At 42.6% G+C, this 18,752-nt stretch overlaps 1 protein-coding gene across 1 annotated transcript; it reads left to right on the top strand.

Moving 5' to 3' along the window:
* Positions 1-454: 454 nt before the first annotated feature.
* Positions 455-14,577, top strand: LOC308702721 (tripartite motif-containing protein 16-like). Its single transcript, XM_081385791.1, has 6 exons — positions 455-1,129; positions 4,245-4,340; positions 4,436-4,669; positions 11,873-12,032; positions 12,457-12,504; positions 12,733-14,577. The coding sequence occupies exons 1-6, from the start codon at positions 557-559 to the stop codon at positions 13,251-13,253; spliced, it is 1,632 nt and encodes a 543-aa protein (XP_081241917.1). The 5' UTR covers positions 455-556; the 3' UTR covers positions 13,254-14,577.
* The last annotated feature ends 4,175 nt before the right edge of the window (positions 14,578-18,752 follow it).

Genomic DNA, 18,752 nt, shown 5'->3' with positions numbered 1-18,752 from the left:
TGAATACATTAATACATGATGTTAGCTACTAACTGCATGATCTATATTATAACTGTATATTCTGACATATGGACATTACTTTGGCACAGTAGAATCATTAATTTTCTATAAAGGTGTTTTGAAATGATATGCATTGTGAAAAGCACTATACAAATAAATGTATGTTTTAAAAAAAGGTAATTAAAAATGCTGTAGTCTAAAGGCGAATACACTACATGACTTTTGTCCAGATATTTGCCCCAATCTCCAGTTTGGAGAAGATTAACTAGAGTTTAGAATTCTGAGTTTGTCATTCATAAATAAAACTTTGCTCGGTTATTCATGAACTCGTAACTCGTAATTTAATTCAACTCCATTTGAAGAGCACATAAACACAGCAGTAAAGTGACTCTGCTTCACCAGGAATGAGGAAGCTGCTTTACAGACACTCCTGTTTTACACACGTCACTCAAACACAGAAGCAGGAAACTATTTCAACTCCTCAGTTCAGAGAAACAGAAACTGAAGTATTGTTGAGCTGTTGTGTGTTTGTGTCTCTCTGTATTCATGCAGTAAAATGGCAGAAGCCAGATTTTCTCAGGATGAGTTCACGTGTCCAGTGTGTCTGGATCTCCTAAAGGAACCAGTGGCCATTCCCTGTGGACACAGTTACTGTAAGATCTGTATTACAGACTGCTGGGATCAGGAGGATGAGAAGAGAGTCTACAGCTGCCCTCAGTGCAGACAGACCTTCAGTCCAAGACCTGCTTTAGCTAAAAACACCATTCTGGCTGAACTGGTGGAGAAACTGAAGAAGACTAAACTTCCTGCCAACTGTTACACTGGATCTGGAGACGTGGAGTGTGACGTCTGTACTGGAAGAAAATACAAAGCCGTCAAGTCCTGTCTGGTGTGTCAGGAATCTTACTGTCAAACTCATTTTGACCGTCATGAGGAATTTCACTCTCGTAAACCACACAAAGTGATTGATGCCACTGGACGACTGCAGGACATGATCTGCCGTAAACATGATAAAGAGCTAGAAATGTTCTGTATCACTGATCAACAGTGCATCTGTGTGTGGTGTAAGGAGAGTGAACATAAAAACCACAAAACTGTATCAACTGCAGCACAGAGGACAGAGACACAGGTATGAACTGAGAGGGATTGATCACACAGAAAGGAAAGTGTCTTTATTTACTCACTCATTTACTCATGTTGTTCCAACCCGGTTTGACTGAGTTTCTTCTGTGGAATATAAAAGATGACATTTTGAAGAATGTCTCGTCTATTTTAGTTCATACATTGAAAGTCAGTGAGAAAGTCATTGTAAGTCAATGGAGTAAAAAAGTTTCAAGCTCCAAAAAGGAGAAAAAGCATAAAAGTAATCTAAACAACTAGTGGTTAAAGAAAGGAGTACGCTTAAGTGTATTAACATGCACTTGTAGTGTACTTCAAATTAAAAGTGCATTTTAAAAAAAACTTTGTATTTTATATATGCAGATAATATAATATTAATGAAATGAAAGGCCACTTAAGTGCACTTAAAGAGAGTCAACTTTCATGACTGTTTCATAAGTACACTTTATAAAGTACACTTTTTTATAATGTAAAATGAAAAGTTTTACTTTGAAGTACATTTTAATCATATTTAATATTTCAATTTAACTCAAAATAATTATGAAATTACATTATATACTTCTTACTTAAGTGGGTCAAAAAGTCAGTCTTAAGTTCAGCTAATTGCTTTATATGTACATTTAAACTATAATACATTTTCATTTAATAGCATTTAAAGTAACAACATGTAACTTTTCAACCTTCATAATATATTTCCAAGACCCTTGTGATAGTACATCGACTTACAATAGGTTGAATGAGACGTCTGCCAGAGCCTGACGGGGTCTGTATCGCTTTTACTGGCACTATGTAACTTCGGGGTGCGGGTAGTAACCAGCGCTCAAAAAGAACTACAAAATTCGACTGCTTTACGGCATACGTCACTTCGCCCACCAGTTCCTCAAATGTGGCCAACCAGCGCGTTTGTTTACGTACGTCTGTTTTCGTCATGGCTGAAGCAGCAGCGAAACGTAAGAAGTCCAAGGTTTTGTCGGAGTAGAGTCGGAAGAGGAAAAGGGAGAGTGATAAACTGAAAGACAGGACGAGGATCAATATTGGTCGAGCGTTTGCTCGCTGGCGTTAGCTTATGGAGGAGGAGTGTTACCAGACCGATGCTGACTTGGCCGTCATGCTGTTGAACTAGTAAGTAACTGTAAATTGCTTGCATACTATCTTTAGTTTTTCTAATCTGTTGTCTGCCTGGCTACGTTACGGAAACTATCTGGTCCTCCATTTATCTTCATGAATCAGCTAGAAGATGAGCGAATTATCAATCTGGTAGCTAGTAAACACTAACATGGTAGTTTTAGATGGTTAGGATGCTATCGCTATCATCCTCGTTCAGATTTGAGCATTGCAATCGACATGCAAATCGCAAATGTTTGAGTTAAAATGTTTAGTCTACTAAACATGTATAAATTATGAAAGGGGGAAGATTAATAATATTATCATTGCCCATATGAAAAAAACCTGCATGCTTCATATACAGTAACCGTAAATCATTTTACGACAGCGGTAATCGACAATTCCGCTTCCAACCTGTAGGACGACCGCAGAGGAAAAGTTCCATGTTGTTGCTTTAACATGCAATTACGTGTCTGAAAACATTACGTTCAGTTCACACTTATTTCACAATTACAGACCCTTTCCAAAAAATTTGAATATCATGGAAAAGTTTATTTATTTCCATAATTCCATTAAAAACGTTAAACTTCCATAGATTATAGATTCAGGGCCCACAACTTAAACGATTTCAAGTATTTAGTTGTTTATTTGTACATAATTTGGGCTTCCAGCTCATACAACCCATGAAAACAGGATTTCAAAAAAATTGAATATTACATGAAATCACACAGTAATTACACAGTGATACCATGGTCATTGAACCAGGTTTGGGTTCTTTTGGCAGTGTGGGCAGGTGCAAATCCTGCAGGAAAATGAAGGAAGCATGAAGTGCTCTGGAAATGTCCTGGTAGACGGCTGCGTTGACTCTGGATTTAATAAAGCACAGTGGACCAAAGTCCTCTTTTTTGATGAGAGCAAATTTTGCATCTCATTTGGAAACCAAGGTCCCAGAGTCTGGAGGAAGAATGGAGAGGCACACAATCCAAGATGCTTGAAGTCCAGTGTGAAGTTTCCACAGTCTGTGTTGGTTTGGGGAGCCATGTCATCGGCTGGTGTTGGTCCACTGTGCTCTCCACTCAACGCAGCCGTCTACCAGGACATTTCCAGAGCACTTCATGCTTCCTTTAGCAGACAAGCTTTATGGAGATGCTGACTTCATTTTCCAGCAGGATTTGCACCTGCCCACACTGCCAAAAGAACCAAAACCTGGTTCAATGACCATGGTATCACTGTGTAATTACTGTGTGATTTCATGTAATATTCTAATTTTTTGAAATCCTGTTTTCATGTGTTTTATGAGCTGGAAGCCCAAATTATGTACAAATAAACAACCAAATACTTGAAATCTTGAAGTTGTGGGCCCTGAATCTATAATCTATGGAAGTTTAACGTTTTGAATGGAATTATGGAAATAAATAAACTTTTCCATGATATTCAAATTTTTTGGAAAGGGTCTGTATATTATTTTGAAGAATATAATTTCCAAAATATGTGCAGTCTTTAAAATATGCTACTTTTAAAAGAGCCAAACTTTTAATCACAAATCAAATCAAATCAAATCAAATCAAATCATTGATAAACTTATGTATGTGGAGCCCAAATCAAATATGATGACATCAAAAACATCAAACTTCACTGGTGTTTGTGTCATGACATCATGGTGTTTAGTCATGTGACTGTGACATGTTATTGACGTGTCACCATATTTTATTTGGCCTCTGTAAACCGCTGAGACATTCTTCTAAATATCTTCTGTTGTGTCTCACAATAGACAGAAAGTCATACAGGTTTGGAGTGACATGAGGGAGAGTAAATGATGATACTAATGATATAAAACTAGGTACTGATGAAATACTGCTGACATTCATTTCAGGAAACCATGAATCTGTGGTTTGAACCAGACAGTAAAAACTTACCATGCAAGATCTTTAACCACTTCACCAACTCTGGATTCATGTAACTTTAATGTTTGTTTGACAGTAGTTTTATGTGTCATTCCCTGTCATTGCTTTGTCCTCCAGAAACAGCTGAAGGAGACGCAGATGAAGATCCGTCAGAGAATCCAGCAGAGACAGAAAGATCTTCAGCATCTGAGAAAGGCTGTGAAGTCTCATAAGGTGAGTCTGGAGAAGAAGAGAAGTTTGAGACGTCTCAGTTTGGACTCTGTCAGTCGTGCTGAAGCCACTGTGTGATTGTGATGTGTGTGTAACAGCGCTCTGCACAGACAGCAGTGGAGGACAGTGAGAGGATCTTCACTGAGATCATCCGCTCCATTGAGAGAAGCCGCTCTGAGGTCACACAGCGGATCAGAGATCAGGAAAAGACTGCAGTGAGTCGAGCTGAAGGACGACTGGAGCGACTGGAGCAGGAGATCAATGATCTGAGGAGGAGAGACGCTGAGCTGGAGCAGCTTTCACACACACAAGATCACATCCAGTTCCTGCAGGTAACAGAGATCTAGAAGAACAGGATCATAGTGGACTTGAGCAAGATCCTGCTATGACAGAGAAACATTTACTGAGAGCAGAATGAGCCGTTGACAGGGATGTTGTCAGGAATTCAGTCAGATTCAGTCAAGTGTTGTGTTATCATATAATCATCAGTCAGACTCTCATCTGATCATCTTCTGTTTAAAGAGACACACTTACAAAGCCCTGGGAAATTCACCATTAAATATTAACAAATTTTTCCTTCTGGTTTCTTCTGTCTTGATGAAATCAGTGAACTTGATGGTATCAATATCCAGCCAACTAGATTTTTCATCCTCCTTTAATGAAATCTTTTATTTCTACTAAAATATTTTAGTCCCTACTCGACTTTCTACTCGTCCACACAGTCACTTGTGAAAAAGAAGTGTCATTAATTGAATGTGCTCTTGTAGTTAATTACTTCAAATCTTACAAATTTTTTTTTTTTAAACCCAACTTGCAGATAATATATTTGTTACGGAAGCAGACGGACAACAAGGTAAGTAGTGATGTAATGTTTATTTAAACAGCTGAGTGTCTGAGTGGCTCGGACACCACTCGAGATGAGATCTGGACAGACTGGAACAGACTGGAATCGTCGTAGAGAACTGGTAAGTAAACACAGGTAAGTTTAGTAGTGAAACTCGCAGAGAGAAGCACTATGAGTCCGCTTCGGATAAACGAGCCCGGACAATGAGAGGTGCGTGAGGTGTGCTTAAGAAGCAGTGGTGATTAATGGGGTGCAGGTGTGGCTTGTTAATACTCAGGTGACTGTGATTGCCGGGTGATTGTGGTGGATGAACCTGGCCAATCCGTGACACTACCCCCCTCCCCAGGGCCCGCTCCTGAGGGCCGAGATCTCCGACGCCGTGGTGGTCTTCCTCGTCCACGAGGTCCAGGATACTGAGGATGACTGGAATGGAACTCTTCCATGAGCGTGGGATCTAGGATGTCGACTCTTGGGATCCATGATCTCTCCTCTGGTCCGTATCCTTCCCAATCGACAAGATATTCCAACTGACCACCACGACGTCGGGACTGCAGGATTTCACGAACGGAGTAGATGGACCCTTCTTCCAGCATCAAGGGGGGAGGAGGTTCCTCTTCATGGCCAGGTTCTGTGGAGGGAACAAGAGGTTCTTGAAAGGGTTTGAGCAAGGAGACGTGAAATGTGGGATGAATTCTGTATTGTGGTGGTAACTGGAGTTTGTAAGTGATGGGATTGACCTGTTCCAAGATGGTGAAGGGGCCAACAAACCTGTGACTAAGTTTTTTGGAGGGCAGTCGCAGACGAATATCGCGAGTGGAGAGCCAAATCTTGTCTCCTGGAACGTAGACTGGACCCGGAATCCTCCTCCGATCAGCAACTGTCTTGGATCTGCGAACTGCCCTCTGCAGATGATGGTGAGCTTCGTCCCAGACTCTCTCGCTCTCCCGGAACCGGTAATCCACTGCGGGGACCTCAGATGGTTCACCATCCCAGGGAAATAGAGGAGGCTGGAATCCGAGAACACACTGGAATGGTGTGAGGCCTGTCGTGGGTTGCCGCAGTGAATTTTGGGCATACTCTGCCCATCCCAGAAACTGGTTCCAGGAGTTCTGGTGGCCGTTGCAGAAGGTCCTGAGGAACCGCCCCACTTCCTGGATCTTCCTCTCCGTCTGGCCGTTGGTCTGAGGGTGGTAGCCAGAAGAAAGGCTGACTGTCACACCTAGGAGCTTAAAAAAACGATTTCCATACTCGGGAAATGAACTGGGGTCCCCTGTCTGACACAATATCTTCTGGGATCCCATAATAGCGAAAGACATGATTGAAGAGGAGTTCGGCGGTTTCCAGGGCAGTGGGAAGACCTCTTAGTGGTAATAGTCTGCAGGACTTGGAGAATCGATCGACGATGACGAAGATGCAGGTGTTTCCATCCGATGATGGTAAATCGGTCATGAAGTCAACTCCTAGGTATGACCAGGGGCGGTTAGGAATTGGCAAGGGATGGAGCTTTCCTGCAGGAAGATGTCTGGGACTTTTGGACATGGCACACTCCTTACAGCCTTGGACATATCTCTTCACATCCCTTGCCATACCCGGCCACCAGAAGCGTTCGGATAGCAGCGAGAGAGTGTTGTTGGCCCCGGGATGTCCAGTGCCCAAAGAGGTGTGAGTTGTGTGGATGAGATCTACGCGTTGTGTCCTAGGGATGAACTGGCGATCAGGTGGACAGCCCGGTGGAGGACGAGGATTAGGAGTGGCGACGGCTGGAGGAGCAGACCATTCGATGGGACTGATGATGATATCTTCGGGTAGAATGTTGGTGGTTGTCTCGAAAGTCTCTGGAGTATCATGTAGTCTGGACAAAGCATCGGCACGGACATTCTTAGGACCAGGACGGTAGGTAATGGTGAAGTGGAATCTCGAGAAAAATAATGACCATCTGGCCTGACGGGGACAGAGACGTTTTGCATCACGGAGGTACTGGAGATTTTTATGGTCTGTGATGACTTGGAATGGGTGGATGGCGCCCTCCAGCCAATGTCGCCACTCCTCCAGGGCGAGCTTGATGGCCAGGAGTTCACGGTTGCCGATGTCGTAATTCCTCTCCGCTGGGCTGAGCTTCCGAGAGAAGTAGGCACATGGATGGAGTAATTTCGTTGTCCCATGAAGTTGAGAAAGGACGGCTCCAACACCGGAGGTTGAGGCATCCACCTCCACGACGAAAGGAAGCTCAGGATCAGGATGGGTCAGGAGAGGTGCTTGAGTGAAGGCAGACTTGAGGGATTGGAAGGCTGCGGCCGCTTCAGGAGTCCAGAGGAGACTTTTGGGTTTACCTTTGAGCAAGTTGGTGAGTGGAGTGGTGATGATGCTGTAGCCTCGTATGAATCGTCTGTAAAAGTTGGAAAAACCAAGGAATCTCTGGAGTTCTTTGATCATGGTGGGTTCTGGCCAGGTGGTTACAGCAGTGAACTTCCTCTCGTCCATGCGGACCCCCTGACGGTCAATGAGGTATCCTAGGAACTGGACTGATGGGAGATGAAAAGAACATTTCTCGGCCTTCAGGAAGAGATGATGAGCTCTGAGTGTATGAAGGACCTCCGCAACGTGGTGACGATGTTCGACTTCACTCCGGGAGTAGATGAGGATGTCATCTATATAGACGACCACGAAGCGATGCAGAAACTCCCGGAGGACCTCATGAATGAAGTTTTGAAACACGGAAGGGGCGTTGACCAGCCCATAGGGCATAACCAGATATTCATAGTGGCCAGTAGGGGTCACGAAAGCGGTCTTCCATTCATCCCCTTCTCATATTCTCACCAGGTTGTAGGCGCTGCGGAGGTCCAACTTCGTGAAGATGGTAGCTGCTCGGAGTTGTTCGAGGGCCGCAGGAACGAGAGGAAGGGGATACTTGAACTTGACAGTACCTTGGTTTAGGATCCAGTAATCAATACATGGCCGCAGCCCTCCATCTTTTTTGGCCACGAAGAAAAAGCTGGATGCTGCAGGGGATGTCGAATGCCGGATGTACCCTTGATCGAGAGCTTCCTGAATATACTCCTCCATGGCCTTGGTCTCTGGAAGTGACAACGGTAGATCTTACCTCTGGGCAAAGGAGCATCAGGAATCAGGTCTATGGCGCAGTCCCATGGCCGATGAGGTGGTAGCTGGGAAGCTCTCTTGGGGTAGAAGATGTCTTGGAAAGATGAGTAGATATCAGGAATCTTCGTGGACTGTTTCTCGAGTGGACTTTCGACTGATGTGACATAGACTGGAACAGGATTCAGAACAGGACGTGGAAGAAATGGAAAACATCTTGGTGAGCACACCTTGCCCCACTTCATCACTTACCCGGAGCCCCAAGAGATGATGGGATCATGCTTCACCAGCCTCGGTTGTCCCAGTATAATATCCGCATTGGCCCCCTCCAGAACCAGCAGCTGGATATCCTCTTTGTGTAGGGCTCCGACCTGAAGCGTAATGGGTTCACATTTCCGGTGAATACGTGGACGTGCAGTGATGAACTTGGATATGGGTTGAATCTGGTAAATTACTGACGAGGCTTTGGTACGGAGCTGGAGCTGGCGACAGAGGGTCCCCGAGATGAAATTTCCAGCTGACCTGGAGTCGATGAGGGCGTGAACTGAAACAGAGGATGCTTGGGTGGTTAACTGGACACAAGTAGTGAGTGGTTGCATTTTCTCTTCATCAATATGGAATACACTCACCGATGTTCGTATGGGACGAGTTGGGCAGTTAACCGAACATGCCCACTGGCTCCGCAATACAGGCAAAGACCCCGGGTCAGCCTCCTCTGTCGCTCAGCAGCGGTAAGTTTACCAGAGTCTATTATCATGGGTTCTGGTTCTGGAGGGCTGACGGTTTCAGATGGGCGGAGGAGTGCAGTAGAGTTGGAATGGGACTGATAAGATTGTATACGGTCAGAACACCTGATGGATTGTTGAATGAACTTTTCGAGCCCCATATTATCGTCCAAGGCGGCCAGCTGCAGACGGAGTTGAGGTGTGAGACCAAGCCGGTATGTGGTCAGTAAGGACCGCTCGTTCCATCCACTGGCTGCCGCTAGAGTGCGAAAGCGAAGGGCATATTCATGAGTAGACATCTTTCCTTGAGACAAATGATAGAGTTGCTCACCGGCTGATATCTTTCTGTCGGTTCGACCGAATACTTCTTTGAAGTGGGAAACAAAGGCTTGAATAGAACTAATGGCGGGACCAGCTTGCTTCCAAATCGTTTCGGCCCATTGGAGAGCTGGACCGGTGAGAAGAGATGTAATAAATGCAATTTTCGACTGGTCGGTTGGATATAATGTGGGCTGCATGGTGAATATGAGAGAACATTGAAGTAGAAATCCGTTGCACTCCTCCGCCCCGCCAGAGTAGGGCGCTGGTCGGGCCATGGGACTGGAAGATGCGGTGGTCGAAGAAGTGCTCGATGGTGATGGTGCTTGGTGGTGTGGAAGGCGTGATGGTAGGATAAATGTCAAAACCCTCTTCAATGAATCCACCAGCTCTTGAAAGGGATCTGGAACACTCATGCTGCCGCTGTCTTTTTTCGGTCCGGGCTTACTGTTACGGAAGCAGACGGACAACAAGGTAAGTAGTGATGTTATGTTTATTTAAACAGCTGAGTGTCAAGAAGATTCAACGTGCAGAATATAGGTGAGTATCAGAGTTCAGAAGTGCAGAGTTCTTGAGTGAAATTCGTGAATGAATGATCGTTGTATCTTTTGCAGGACCGGCAGGATGAGACTTCAGAGTGGATGTGATCTTCATATGAAGAGGATGACAGGTGACAGCACACACTCACGCACCACTTGATGGGACAGACAGGCTTACGGCTCGGACACGACTCGAGATGAGATCTGGACAGACTGGAACAGACTGGAATCGTCGTAGAGAACTGGTAAGTAAACACAGGTAAGTTTAGTAGTGAAACTCGCAGAGAGAAGCACTATGAGTCCGCTTCGGATAAACGAGCCCAGACAATGAGAGGTGCGTGAGGTGTGCTTAAGAAGCAGTGGTGATTAATGGGGTGCAGGTGTGGCTTGTTAATACTCAGGTGACTGTGATCGCTGGGTGATTGTGGTGGATGAACCTGGCCAATCCGTGACAACATTATTATTGAAATAAAAGTCCACTTAAAAAGAGACACTTTCATGATTATTGTCATGTCACAGTTTAGCAGTGTTAGATGGCAAGACAAAGAAGATAAATGCAAACAACTTTATTAACAAAGGATTAACCAACCAAGCACACAATGTTAACAAGAAACGTCAACAGGCTTACTATAGGAGCAAACAAAGATAAATGGATAAACACAGGTGAAGCAAAGAGGGAACTAATGAGTAAGGGCTAAGACGATACACAGATCTCCCGATTCGATATTATCACGATACTTGGGTGCGATTTTCAAATTCAAGCTTCGCGTTTTTACACTCAGTGGCACCGTGACGAATGCGAGGGGGAGATTACTCGAGACTGCCGGCAGATTTGAAATAATACGGCCACCGTAGGAGTTAAAACGTCCTCGGAATGGGAGGGGCTAGAAAGTAATATTCAGTTGGTAGTCATATACAATTTCACCGCAAGATGGGAGTAAAACCTACACAGTGTAGCTTTAACACTAGACCATGGGGAAAAGTTAAATCATACATTTATACAGACTGTACATGATGTATAAGATGAGTCATATTTACAAAAACAATTCATCACAATTGTCTGACTTATTTTAGAAGCATCATACTACATTCTCTTTAATAAATGATTCAATAACAAATAATTTTTTTAACAGTCACTTGGCTGGCGCCTTGTGGCGAAACAATGTAATCGATAAATGCGTTATTTTAAAGGGTAACTAAACCCCTAGTCAGAGCCTGACTCCACCCACTGGCAATATTTGAAAAATGCTGGAAAAGTGGGCAGAGCCCAGTGGAGAGGGGGCGTGCATCTGAGACGCAACTCTGTAGGCAAGGGCGTGGTTAGCTGGTGCCCTCTTACGTCACCGGCCACCACAACCTCCAATAGGAAAATTCAACTGCAGTAGCCACTGTTCAACCTGAAGAGGGCAGCACTCAAACTTTTTTACACCATATATTGTAGAATTAAAACACTTTAAACCCAAATGTCAAAAAAATTACTTGAATCAATGAACAGCATTAATAAAGCCCAGTCTTACAGATCATTAACAAAAAAAAAGTTGTTTTAGGGTTTAGTTACCCTTTAAGCGCCAAGTTTTTATCAAAAGCTGAGTTACTCTATCGCTATCGTAGACATCAGTGTTTATATTTGAACTTTTAAACTTTTATCCCAGTACTTCTGTCATAATTTTAACTATTGTATTACAGAAATAATGATACTATGTATGAGGAAAAGACTGCTGTTTCATGACAACTCGATCCGGTTCAGCTTCAGCGCCAACACAGATTTGAATGTTGCGATATGATTTAGTCAAAGGTTTAATAGACAGACGAAATGGAAGAAGATCGCGTGGGTGTTAAAGATGAATCGTACAGCTCTACTGTCCTCGCGAGGGCTTTTCAGTGCGTCTCACGACGCTTTCACGCGTCCACTTTTATTTCACTACTCAACACACAAAGATAACGATCAGATCTATAGTCCAGGTTATTGGCTGAAGTGTGGAGATGATGAGTTTTGATTTCTGTTTTCTGTAGAGTTTCCAGTCTCTCTCAGCACCTCCTGAATCTACAGACGAACCCGACGTTTCCTTCAGTTCTCTCTCCTCTTTTGATGGCGTGAGAGAATCTGTCCGTCAGCTGAGAGACAAACTGGAGGATTTCTGCAAAGAGGAGATCAAGAAGATCTCAGACGGAGGTAAAGTCCTGCGCCTCATTTATACAGACGTGTGGAGAAAGATCCCAAATCTGAACGTACAACCGTTTCTGAAATGTTCCTACGATTTATAAAACGTCAATTTTCACAAAATGTCCTTAAATGAAATCAATTCACAGTTCATCTTAAATTCAAATGCAATGTGAACAAGTGCATCAATTCAGAAATACGGACTCATCATCGTGGACAAGCGTTTATATACACATGACGGAGGATGAAATCCATGGAATTTAGGATCAATCCGATGTGTGTGTTTTATAAATGAAGCCCCTGGAGATTATTAATCTGCTCTCAGAAATTAAAACATAAAACTTCATATTAACTTCATATTAGAAATGTCTCAGAAATGAATTTATTTTATCTTGTCGTTTCTCTTCACACTGTTCATGTCTGTTTATTTCCACAGTCACTTTCACCAACATGAATCCCAAGACCAGGAACGACTTCCTACAATGTGAGTCACTAGAAAACAAGCAGAAAAACTCACTGAATGTGTTCATGTTCTTCCTGTAGAAGGAGAAATAAATCATGATAGAAGAGTTTTATAATTGATCATGTAAATGATGATTTGCACAGGATATTTGGTCAGCTGTACTGAGACACTGATGATACATTGTTCAGATACATTAAAAGATCAGACAGATTCATAATTCCTGTTTCTGATGTGTTTTCTCTCCATCAGATTCCCATCAGCTGACTCTGGATCTGAACACAGTGCATAAACGCCTCAGTCTGTCTGAGAGGAACAGAGTGATTACTTTCACTGACACACAACAGCCGTATCCTGATCATCCAGACAGATTTGATAATTATTATTATCAGGTGTTGTGTAGAGAGAGTGTGTGTGGACGCTGTTACTGGGAGATTGAGTGGACTGGGAGTCGTGTGTGTATATCAGTGTCATATAAGAGCATCAGCAGGAAGGGACGGGGTAATGAGTGTGTGTTTGGATATAATGATCAGTCCTGGAGTTTGTTCTGCTTTTCCTCCAGTTACAATTTCTGGCACAATAACAAATGCACTTCTCTCCCTGTAAAGTCCATCAGCAGAAGAATAGGAGTGTATGTGGATCACAGTGCAGGAACTCTGTCCTTCTACAGCGTCTCTGACACAATGAGCCTCATCCACACAGTCCAGACCACATTCACTCAGACGCTCTATCCTGGGTTTTGGGTTGGTTCTGGATCAGTGAAACTGTGTTGATGTTTCAGAACAGATTGTAGAGAGATTTTACCCATAATACTTTGAGCTGCACGATAAATCTGTAACAGAAACAGAATAAGTGTGTGTATCAAATCCTCATAGAGACAGTAAGAACAGTGTGTGTGTGTGTGTGTGTGTGTGTGTGTGTGTGTGTGAACTTTTCTCAAACCCTGTTTTGATTAAAATCTTATTATTATTTTTTTTTCATTTCATTTTTTTTTTTGTAGTGACACAAATTATTTGTATTATTACTATCAAAAAGTGGCCTATATTTCAGTTGAAACAATAAAACTGAAGGTTCATTACAATATGAACAGATTAAGGATAGTGTGGTTTTGAATAATTAAATAACATAAATGGTTGTGAACAATGTAAGGAGTGAAGATGTGGAAAATGACATTAGTAGTGGAGAAAATAGTGCTGGAAAACAATCACAGTTCAAAATGTGAGAAAAATTGTGATGCAGAAGATGAGGGATGAATAAGCACTTTCTGAGATTTCAGATATTGGGTCACAAGGGATGGAAATCATAAACTCTTTACAAGAAATAAATGACTTTCACAACGTTTGATAAAGTTGTTGATGAAATAATTCTTTCCAGCTGAAAAGGATGCTTGTGAAGAAAAGACCACAATATGGCGGCCGGTGCAGCAGCACGGCGTGCTGTGGGAGAGTTTACACAAGAGTTTTCTCGAATTAAACCGGAGATTTACCATACTGAAGACGGTATAGAGTCATAGTAAGTCGAGGATGAGCTGCTGAACTTTATTATGATCAAAATGCAAACACTAAGCCACAATGATATTGTGTCGATAGTAATGAGCAGTTTCAGCTCTGAGCGGATTGAGTCTTCAAAGGCAGTTTTGTCAGAGCTCCTTCCACACTACAAACGAAGGATCTCCCACAGGGGACAAAAGAAGGACATTAACAATGTCAAAATGTGCCTGCAAGCGCTTAATGAGTGCGGTGAAGAGATCCCAAGATTTGTATCGCACTTCCTGGATGAATTACCCCCCGTCTCATTTAAACACATCAATGTGTCTGTGCTCCTTGGGAAAATGCAGCAAATCAATGCTGACATTGACTACCTAAAAATAACTATGGGTAGGGTTGCCAACTTCAGAAAAGGGACAATCGTGGTTCTTTATAGGAAAATGAGGGACACTCAAAATATTTGTATTTTACTGTATCACACAGTGTACGTCATTTCAGTGTCTGCAGTTAAGTATGTGTTTAAAAGGTTATCAGACATAAACACATTTGTATTGCTTAACCTATTTATGTATTTAGGAGACAAAAACTACGATAAAACCTGTTGTAAAGCATATTTTGCAGCGATTTTTGTGTGAACATATCAGTGAACACCCCTGACCACTCGGTGAGTTTCACGTCTTTGTAAACGAAAGTTTAATGCGTAGGAAGGATTGTTCGAGTGCACCTATACACCCATTCTGGAGGTTTTGGGGAAAGCGAAAGAAACCTAAAATTCTCGGGACAGCAGCATCTGTCCAAATTTTAATCTTAACCGTTCTATTTCATCAGAAACAATCTGTAAACAGGGCTTTAAGTGTAAAATACCGAACTTGTCCTTTAATACAATGCCTATTTTTTTTTCAAGTAGTGCAATTCAACAGGCTTTTTGTTTCAAAAACATTTGACATTCTTTTACTTCCATATTCTCTCATCTACACACAGACGCAGCGGTTCTCATTTTTAGAAAATCATACATTATTACAAGGAAAAATATTCAAACTTGAGGGAAATCATTGTTGTGTCCAAAAAAATAGGCATAAATCTAGCTTACACATTTACCCAAATTTTTATACGCCTGTTTAACCGAAGCTGATTTGGGTGGGTTTCTCCATCCCCAATGTCACTTCTCTGTGTTTTACGAGAACGTTGGTCTCCTCGGCTGTGAACCGCTCCTGGTGTGCGCCTGGCAAATCCGCCATTATAATAGCAATCCGCCATGGCACAAGCACGCCCGCTCTTAAAGGGAATGTTTATACCTTAATAATAATCAGAATAATAATCAGAAATGTTTTTTGAGCATATGTGACCGATCACGGAAAAGTAGGGACACAAGTCGGTTCTGGGGCATTTTGAGTTATTCACAGATTCTGAAAGTGTAGTCTCCAAGCTTTCCAACGATATGTAACACATGGAAATCTGATAATATTTGGAGAAGTTGTGGCCATTTGACGGTAGGCACTCAAAAAAGCTCATAGGGAAGAAAACTGCCTCTAAAGATTGTGCAGTTTTCACCTCTCTCTCCTGCTAGGAGTGACAATAGGGCTCATTTACATCTCATTTAGATAAGCCATACCCCCATAAAGCTCCCCCCTGTAAAGCTGTTTAAAGCACAGGGGGGAGCAGAAAGGTCAGGAAAATGTGCCATCAAAGAAAAAAAAAAAAGTTTGCAAACAGGTAATATATAAATAAATGTCTCTTAGCATCTACCGATAAAACTGTATAGGCAACTTTTATGTACACTGAATAAAAAATAAGATAAACTCTAGACAATGTTCAAATCAAAAACAGGATGTGCTATGTGATATAGGCTATATATATATACAGTATATATACAGTATATATATATATATATATATATATATATATATATATATAAGCCAGACGGCAGAGGATTATGTTCGCAAATCAAACAATGATTTGTCTCAAAACAATGATTTAAAAAAGCTGTGACTGGATGATGACAGGTGTCGGTGATCATTCTCAAGTGTCGTGATCACTGCTGCTGTTGTATCAGTCAGTGGTTAGATCAGCGTAGTAGGCTAGTCAAAAAACGGGACATGGAAGGTCACGCACGGGACAAATAAATTAGTCCCAAAATACAGCTAATTCGGGAGAGTTGGCTACCCTAACTATGGGAACTCAGGTAGATGCCTGTGAAACATTGTGGGAGGTTTCTGTTAAACTTGACAGCCGGCTGACTGCTGTGGAGGGGCACTGTGGCCCGGATGCTACTCTTTTGCTGCCTTCCTCTCTGCTGTGGAGATACAACCGGGTCTTGTGCCCGGCGCAACAGGTCTTCCTTCGACTGTGATGGAGAAGCAGCTGGGCCCTGATCCTGCCTCCTGCACTCCTTCTAGGGTTAATGGATGGTTGACAGCAACGCACGGCGGGAATGACGGCAGTCAAACAGCCCAATCTGTAGATCCAGTCCTGGGACGAATGCAGACCCTCCCATGGAGCATGGTGGTAAAGGATGGGCGCCGACTGAAGCAGGTACGACTGAAGCAGGTACCTGAAAACCCTGCCCATCGAAGCCTTACACCTCGCACTGTAAAAACTCCAGTGAGGCATGTGAGAAAGAAAACTGGCATAATCGGGACTAGTAATATCATAATATACTGATATACTAGCTGTCGAAATAAAGATGGTAAAGATATTTGCTACAAAGTTTGATCTCAGTGTTGATGCCAATACTCTTGGTGAGTACTTAAAACCGAAGCTGGGTCGGGAAGTGACATGTAGAAAAATAGAGGCGACACAGAGTAGATTCAGCTCCTTCTGTATCTCCGCTGAATGTAATGATGTGGCGGAGTTGTACGATCTGCAGCTTTGGCCCGCTGGGTCTTTTGTCCGACGCTACTATTAGCCTCGTGGCCCTAGAGGAGCAGACAGAGGTCCGTCTGGTCCAGAGGATGCCCCCCGCTCTCGAGATGAGGGGCTGTTGCACGATAACGATGCTAGGGTGCCTGCTGCAGTTGTGGGCGAGGACGGGATGAAGGCCAGCCAATAGAGTCTGGCTGCAGACTTGCACTTGCACTCTCAGACCTGCATGCTCAGACACCAGCGCTTCCTCTGCCTGTGACGTCACTTGCAATCGACACAAATTAACCGGAAATATGTTTCCAGCAGTAAATATTATGTTATATTATTTATTTTTTCAGGAAATTAAAAAAAAAAACGGCATTTTTTTGAGTTATTAAACATTGTATTGTTTAAGTTGGTATTATACCTTATATTGCTATCATATACTGTTGTGTGCCAACATTTACACAACATTTCCAACATTTCGGAGATACTAGATTTATGACTTGGGAGCAGGGAGATACGAGGTTACGCTGTCATTGATAAGAATGTTACGGACACAGACTTTGCTGCTGTCAGCAGTGTTCATCAAAGTCTGCAGTTGCGTTGAGCCTTTTGACAAGAGAAAAGGCTTTAAGAGCTATTCAAATCTAATGATTGTGGTTACATACATCTTCCTAAACTCCATTTTAAACATTTAAGAGATATGAGTGATGCAATACCAAAATAGGCCTACTAGGCTGTCTATAATAGGCGGAAATTAGCCTAATCTAAAACTTACCTTCGTGGCTCACAGGCTTCCTTCTGCACCGAAGCATTACAGCTATCGATTTTTAACAAAACATGCCTATTCAAATGTGTTAGCTAACTATTTTCACTCGTTATTGTCTAAAAAAGATAGGCTTACTTGGCGCCAGTAACTTAGGCAGACCTTTTTTCTCCCATAAATTAAAACCTTGCTACTTGGGGTATTTTACATGCACAATGCCAACTTCGAGTCAGTAAAATAATAATAAAAACAATAATTTAATGCTGGTATCCAAAACATTTATTTCAAGTATTATATTAGATACCTTTTTAAAACTTCAATGCACACGTGTAATAAGTAGACATTTAAAATACATCAATAACTGATATCATAGTTTAACACAGATAAAACCAGAGTTAAGGCTTGCTTTACGTGTTGCTCGACGAGGATTTCTTAATCTTGAGGAGACAAAATGCCGTGGAGGCTCCCGCCGCGGAGTGAAGAAGAGGTGGAGTTACGAGGATTCTCAGACAGTTGAAGTGTCCAGTGGAGTTAAGAGATTTGCTCTCAAGCTATTTTCAACACTTTAGATTGGTTAATAATTTGTGAAAACAAAAGAACCACGTGGGGACTGACCAATAGCATCGATTTGTGAAAAAATATGAAATTGACAAACTTTGGACATACATAGGTTTCCGCCCAACAGCGATGATATATATTTATTTATATGTATATACTTACAGAAACAATTTTTTAACGATTGCAAGTGACGTCACTTGCAGAGGAAGCGCTGGTGTCTGAGTGTGCAAGTCTGAGAGTGCAAGTGCAGGTCTGCAGCCAGACCCTTCTCAGGCCAGCTGCTCCGCTGGGAGAGACAAAACATATTAAATGCGTGTTGTCTCATACAACACCTGCGGGTTGCGAGTAGGACATACTGCTACTGATAGATCAAAACGTCTGGTTGTGGACACAATGCTGGACGAGTGTGACATTCTGTGCCTGCAAGAAACCTGGCTGGCGAAACAAGATCTGGATAAGTTGAACACTATACACATGATTTTCCATGGGGCTGGAGAGTCCACTACCGATCTCAATACAAGGCTGGTTCGAATAGGATAGCTGGTGGTGTAGCTATACTGTGGAACATCAAATATGACTCAATGGTGAATGTGGTGTGTCTAAATGTTGACTGGGCC

Source organism: Scardinius erythrophthalmus (assembly GCF_964197995.2).
Source record: "Scardinius erythrophthalmus genome assembly, chromosome: 1".
In the NCBI taxonomy this organism is placed as follows: Eukaryota; Metazoa; Chordata; class Actinopteri; order Cypriniformes; family Leuciscidae; genus Scardinius; species Scardinius erythrophthalmus.
This window is presented reverse-complemented; position numbering and strand designations above follow the sequence as displayed.

Excerpts from the sequence above, each read along its gene's own strand:
- LOC308702721 (XM_081385791.1), top strand. The coding sequence starts at position 557 with ATGGCAGAAGCCAGATTTTCTCAGGATGAGTTCACGTGTCCAGTGTGT. Across the intron at positions 12,033-12,456 it reads CAAGAAGATCTCAGACGGAG|TCACTTTCACCAACATGAAT; the intron begins GTAAAGTCCTGC and ends TTATTTCCACAG. Across the intron at positions 12,505-12,732 it reads CAGGAACGACTTCCTACAAT|ATTCCCATCAGCTGACTCTG; the intron begins GTGAGTCACTAG and ends TCTCTCCATCAG.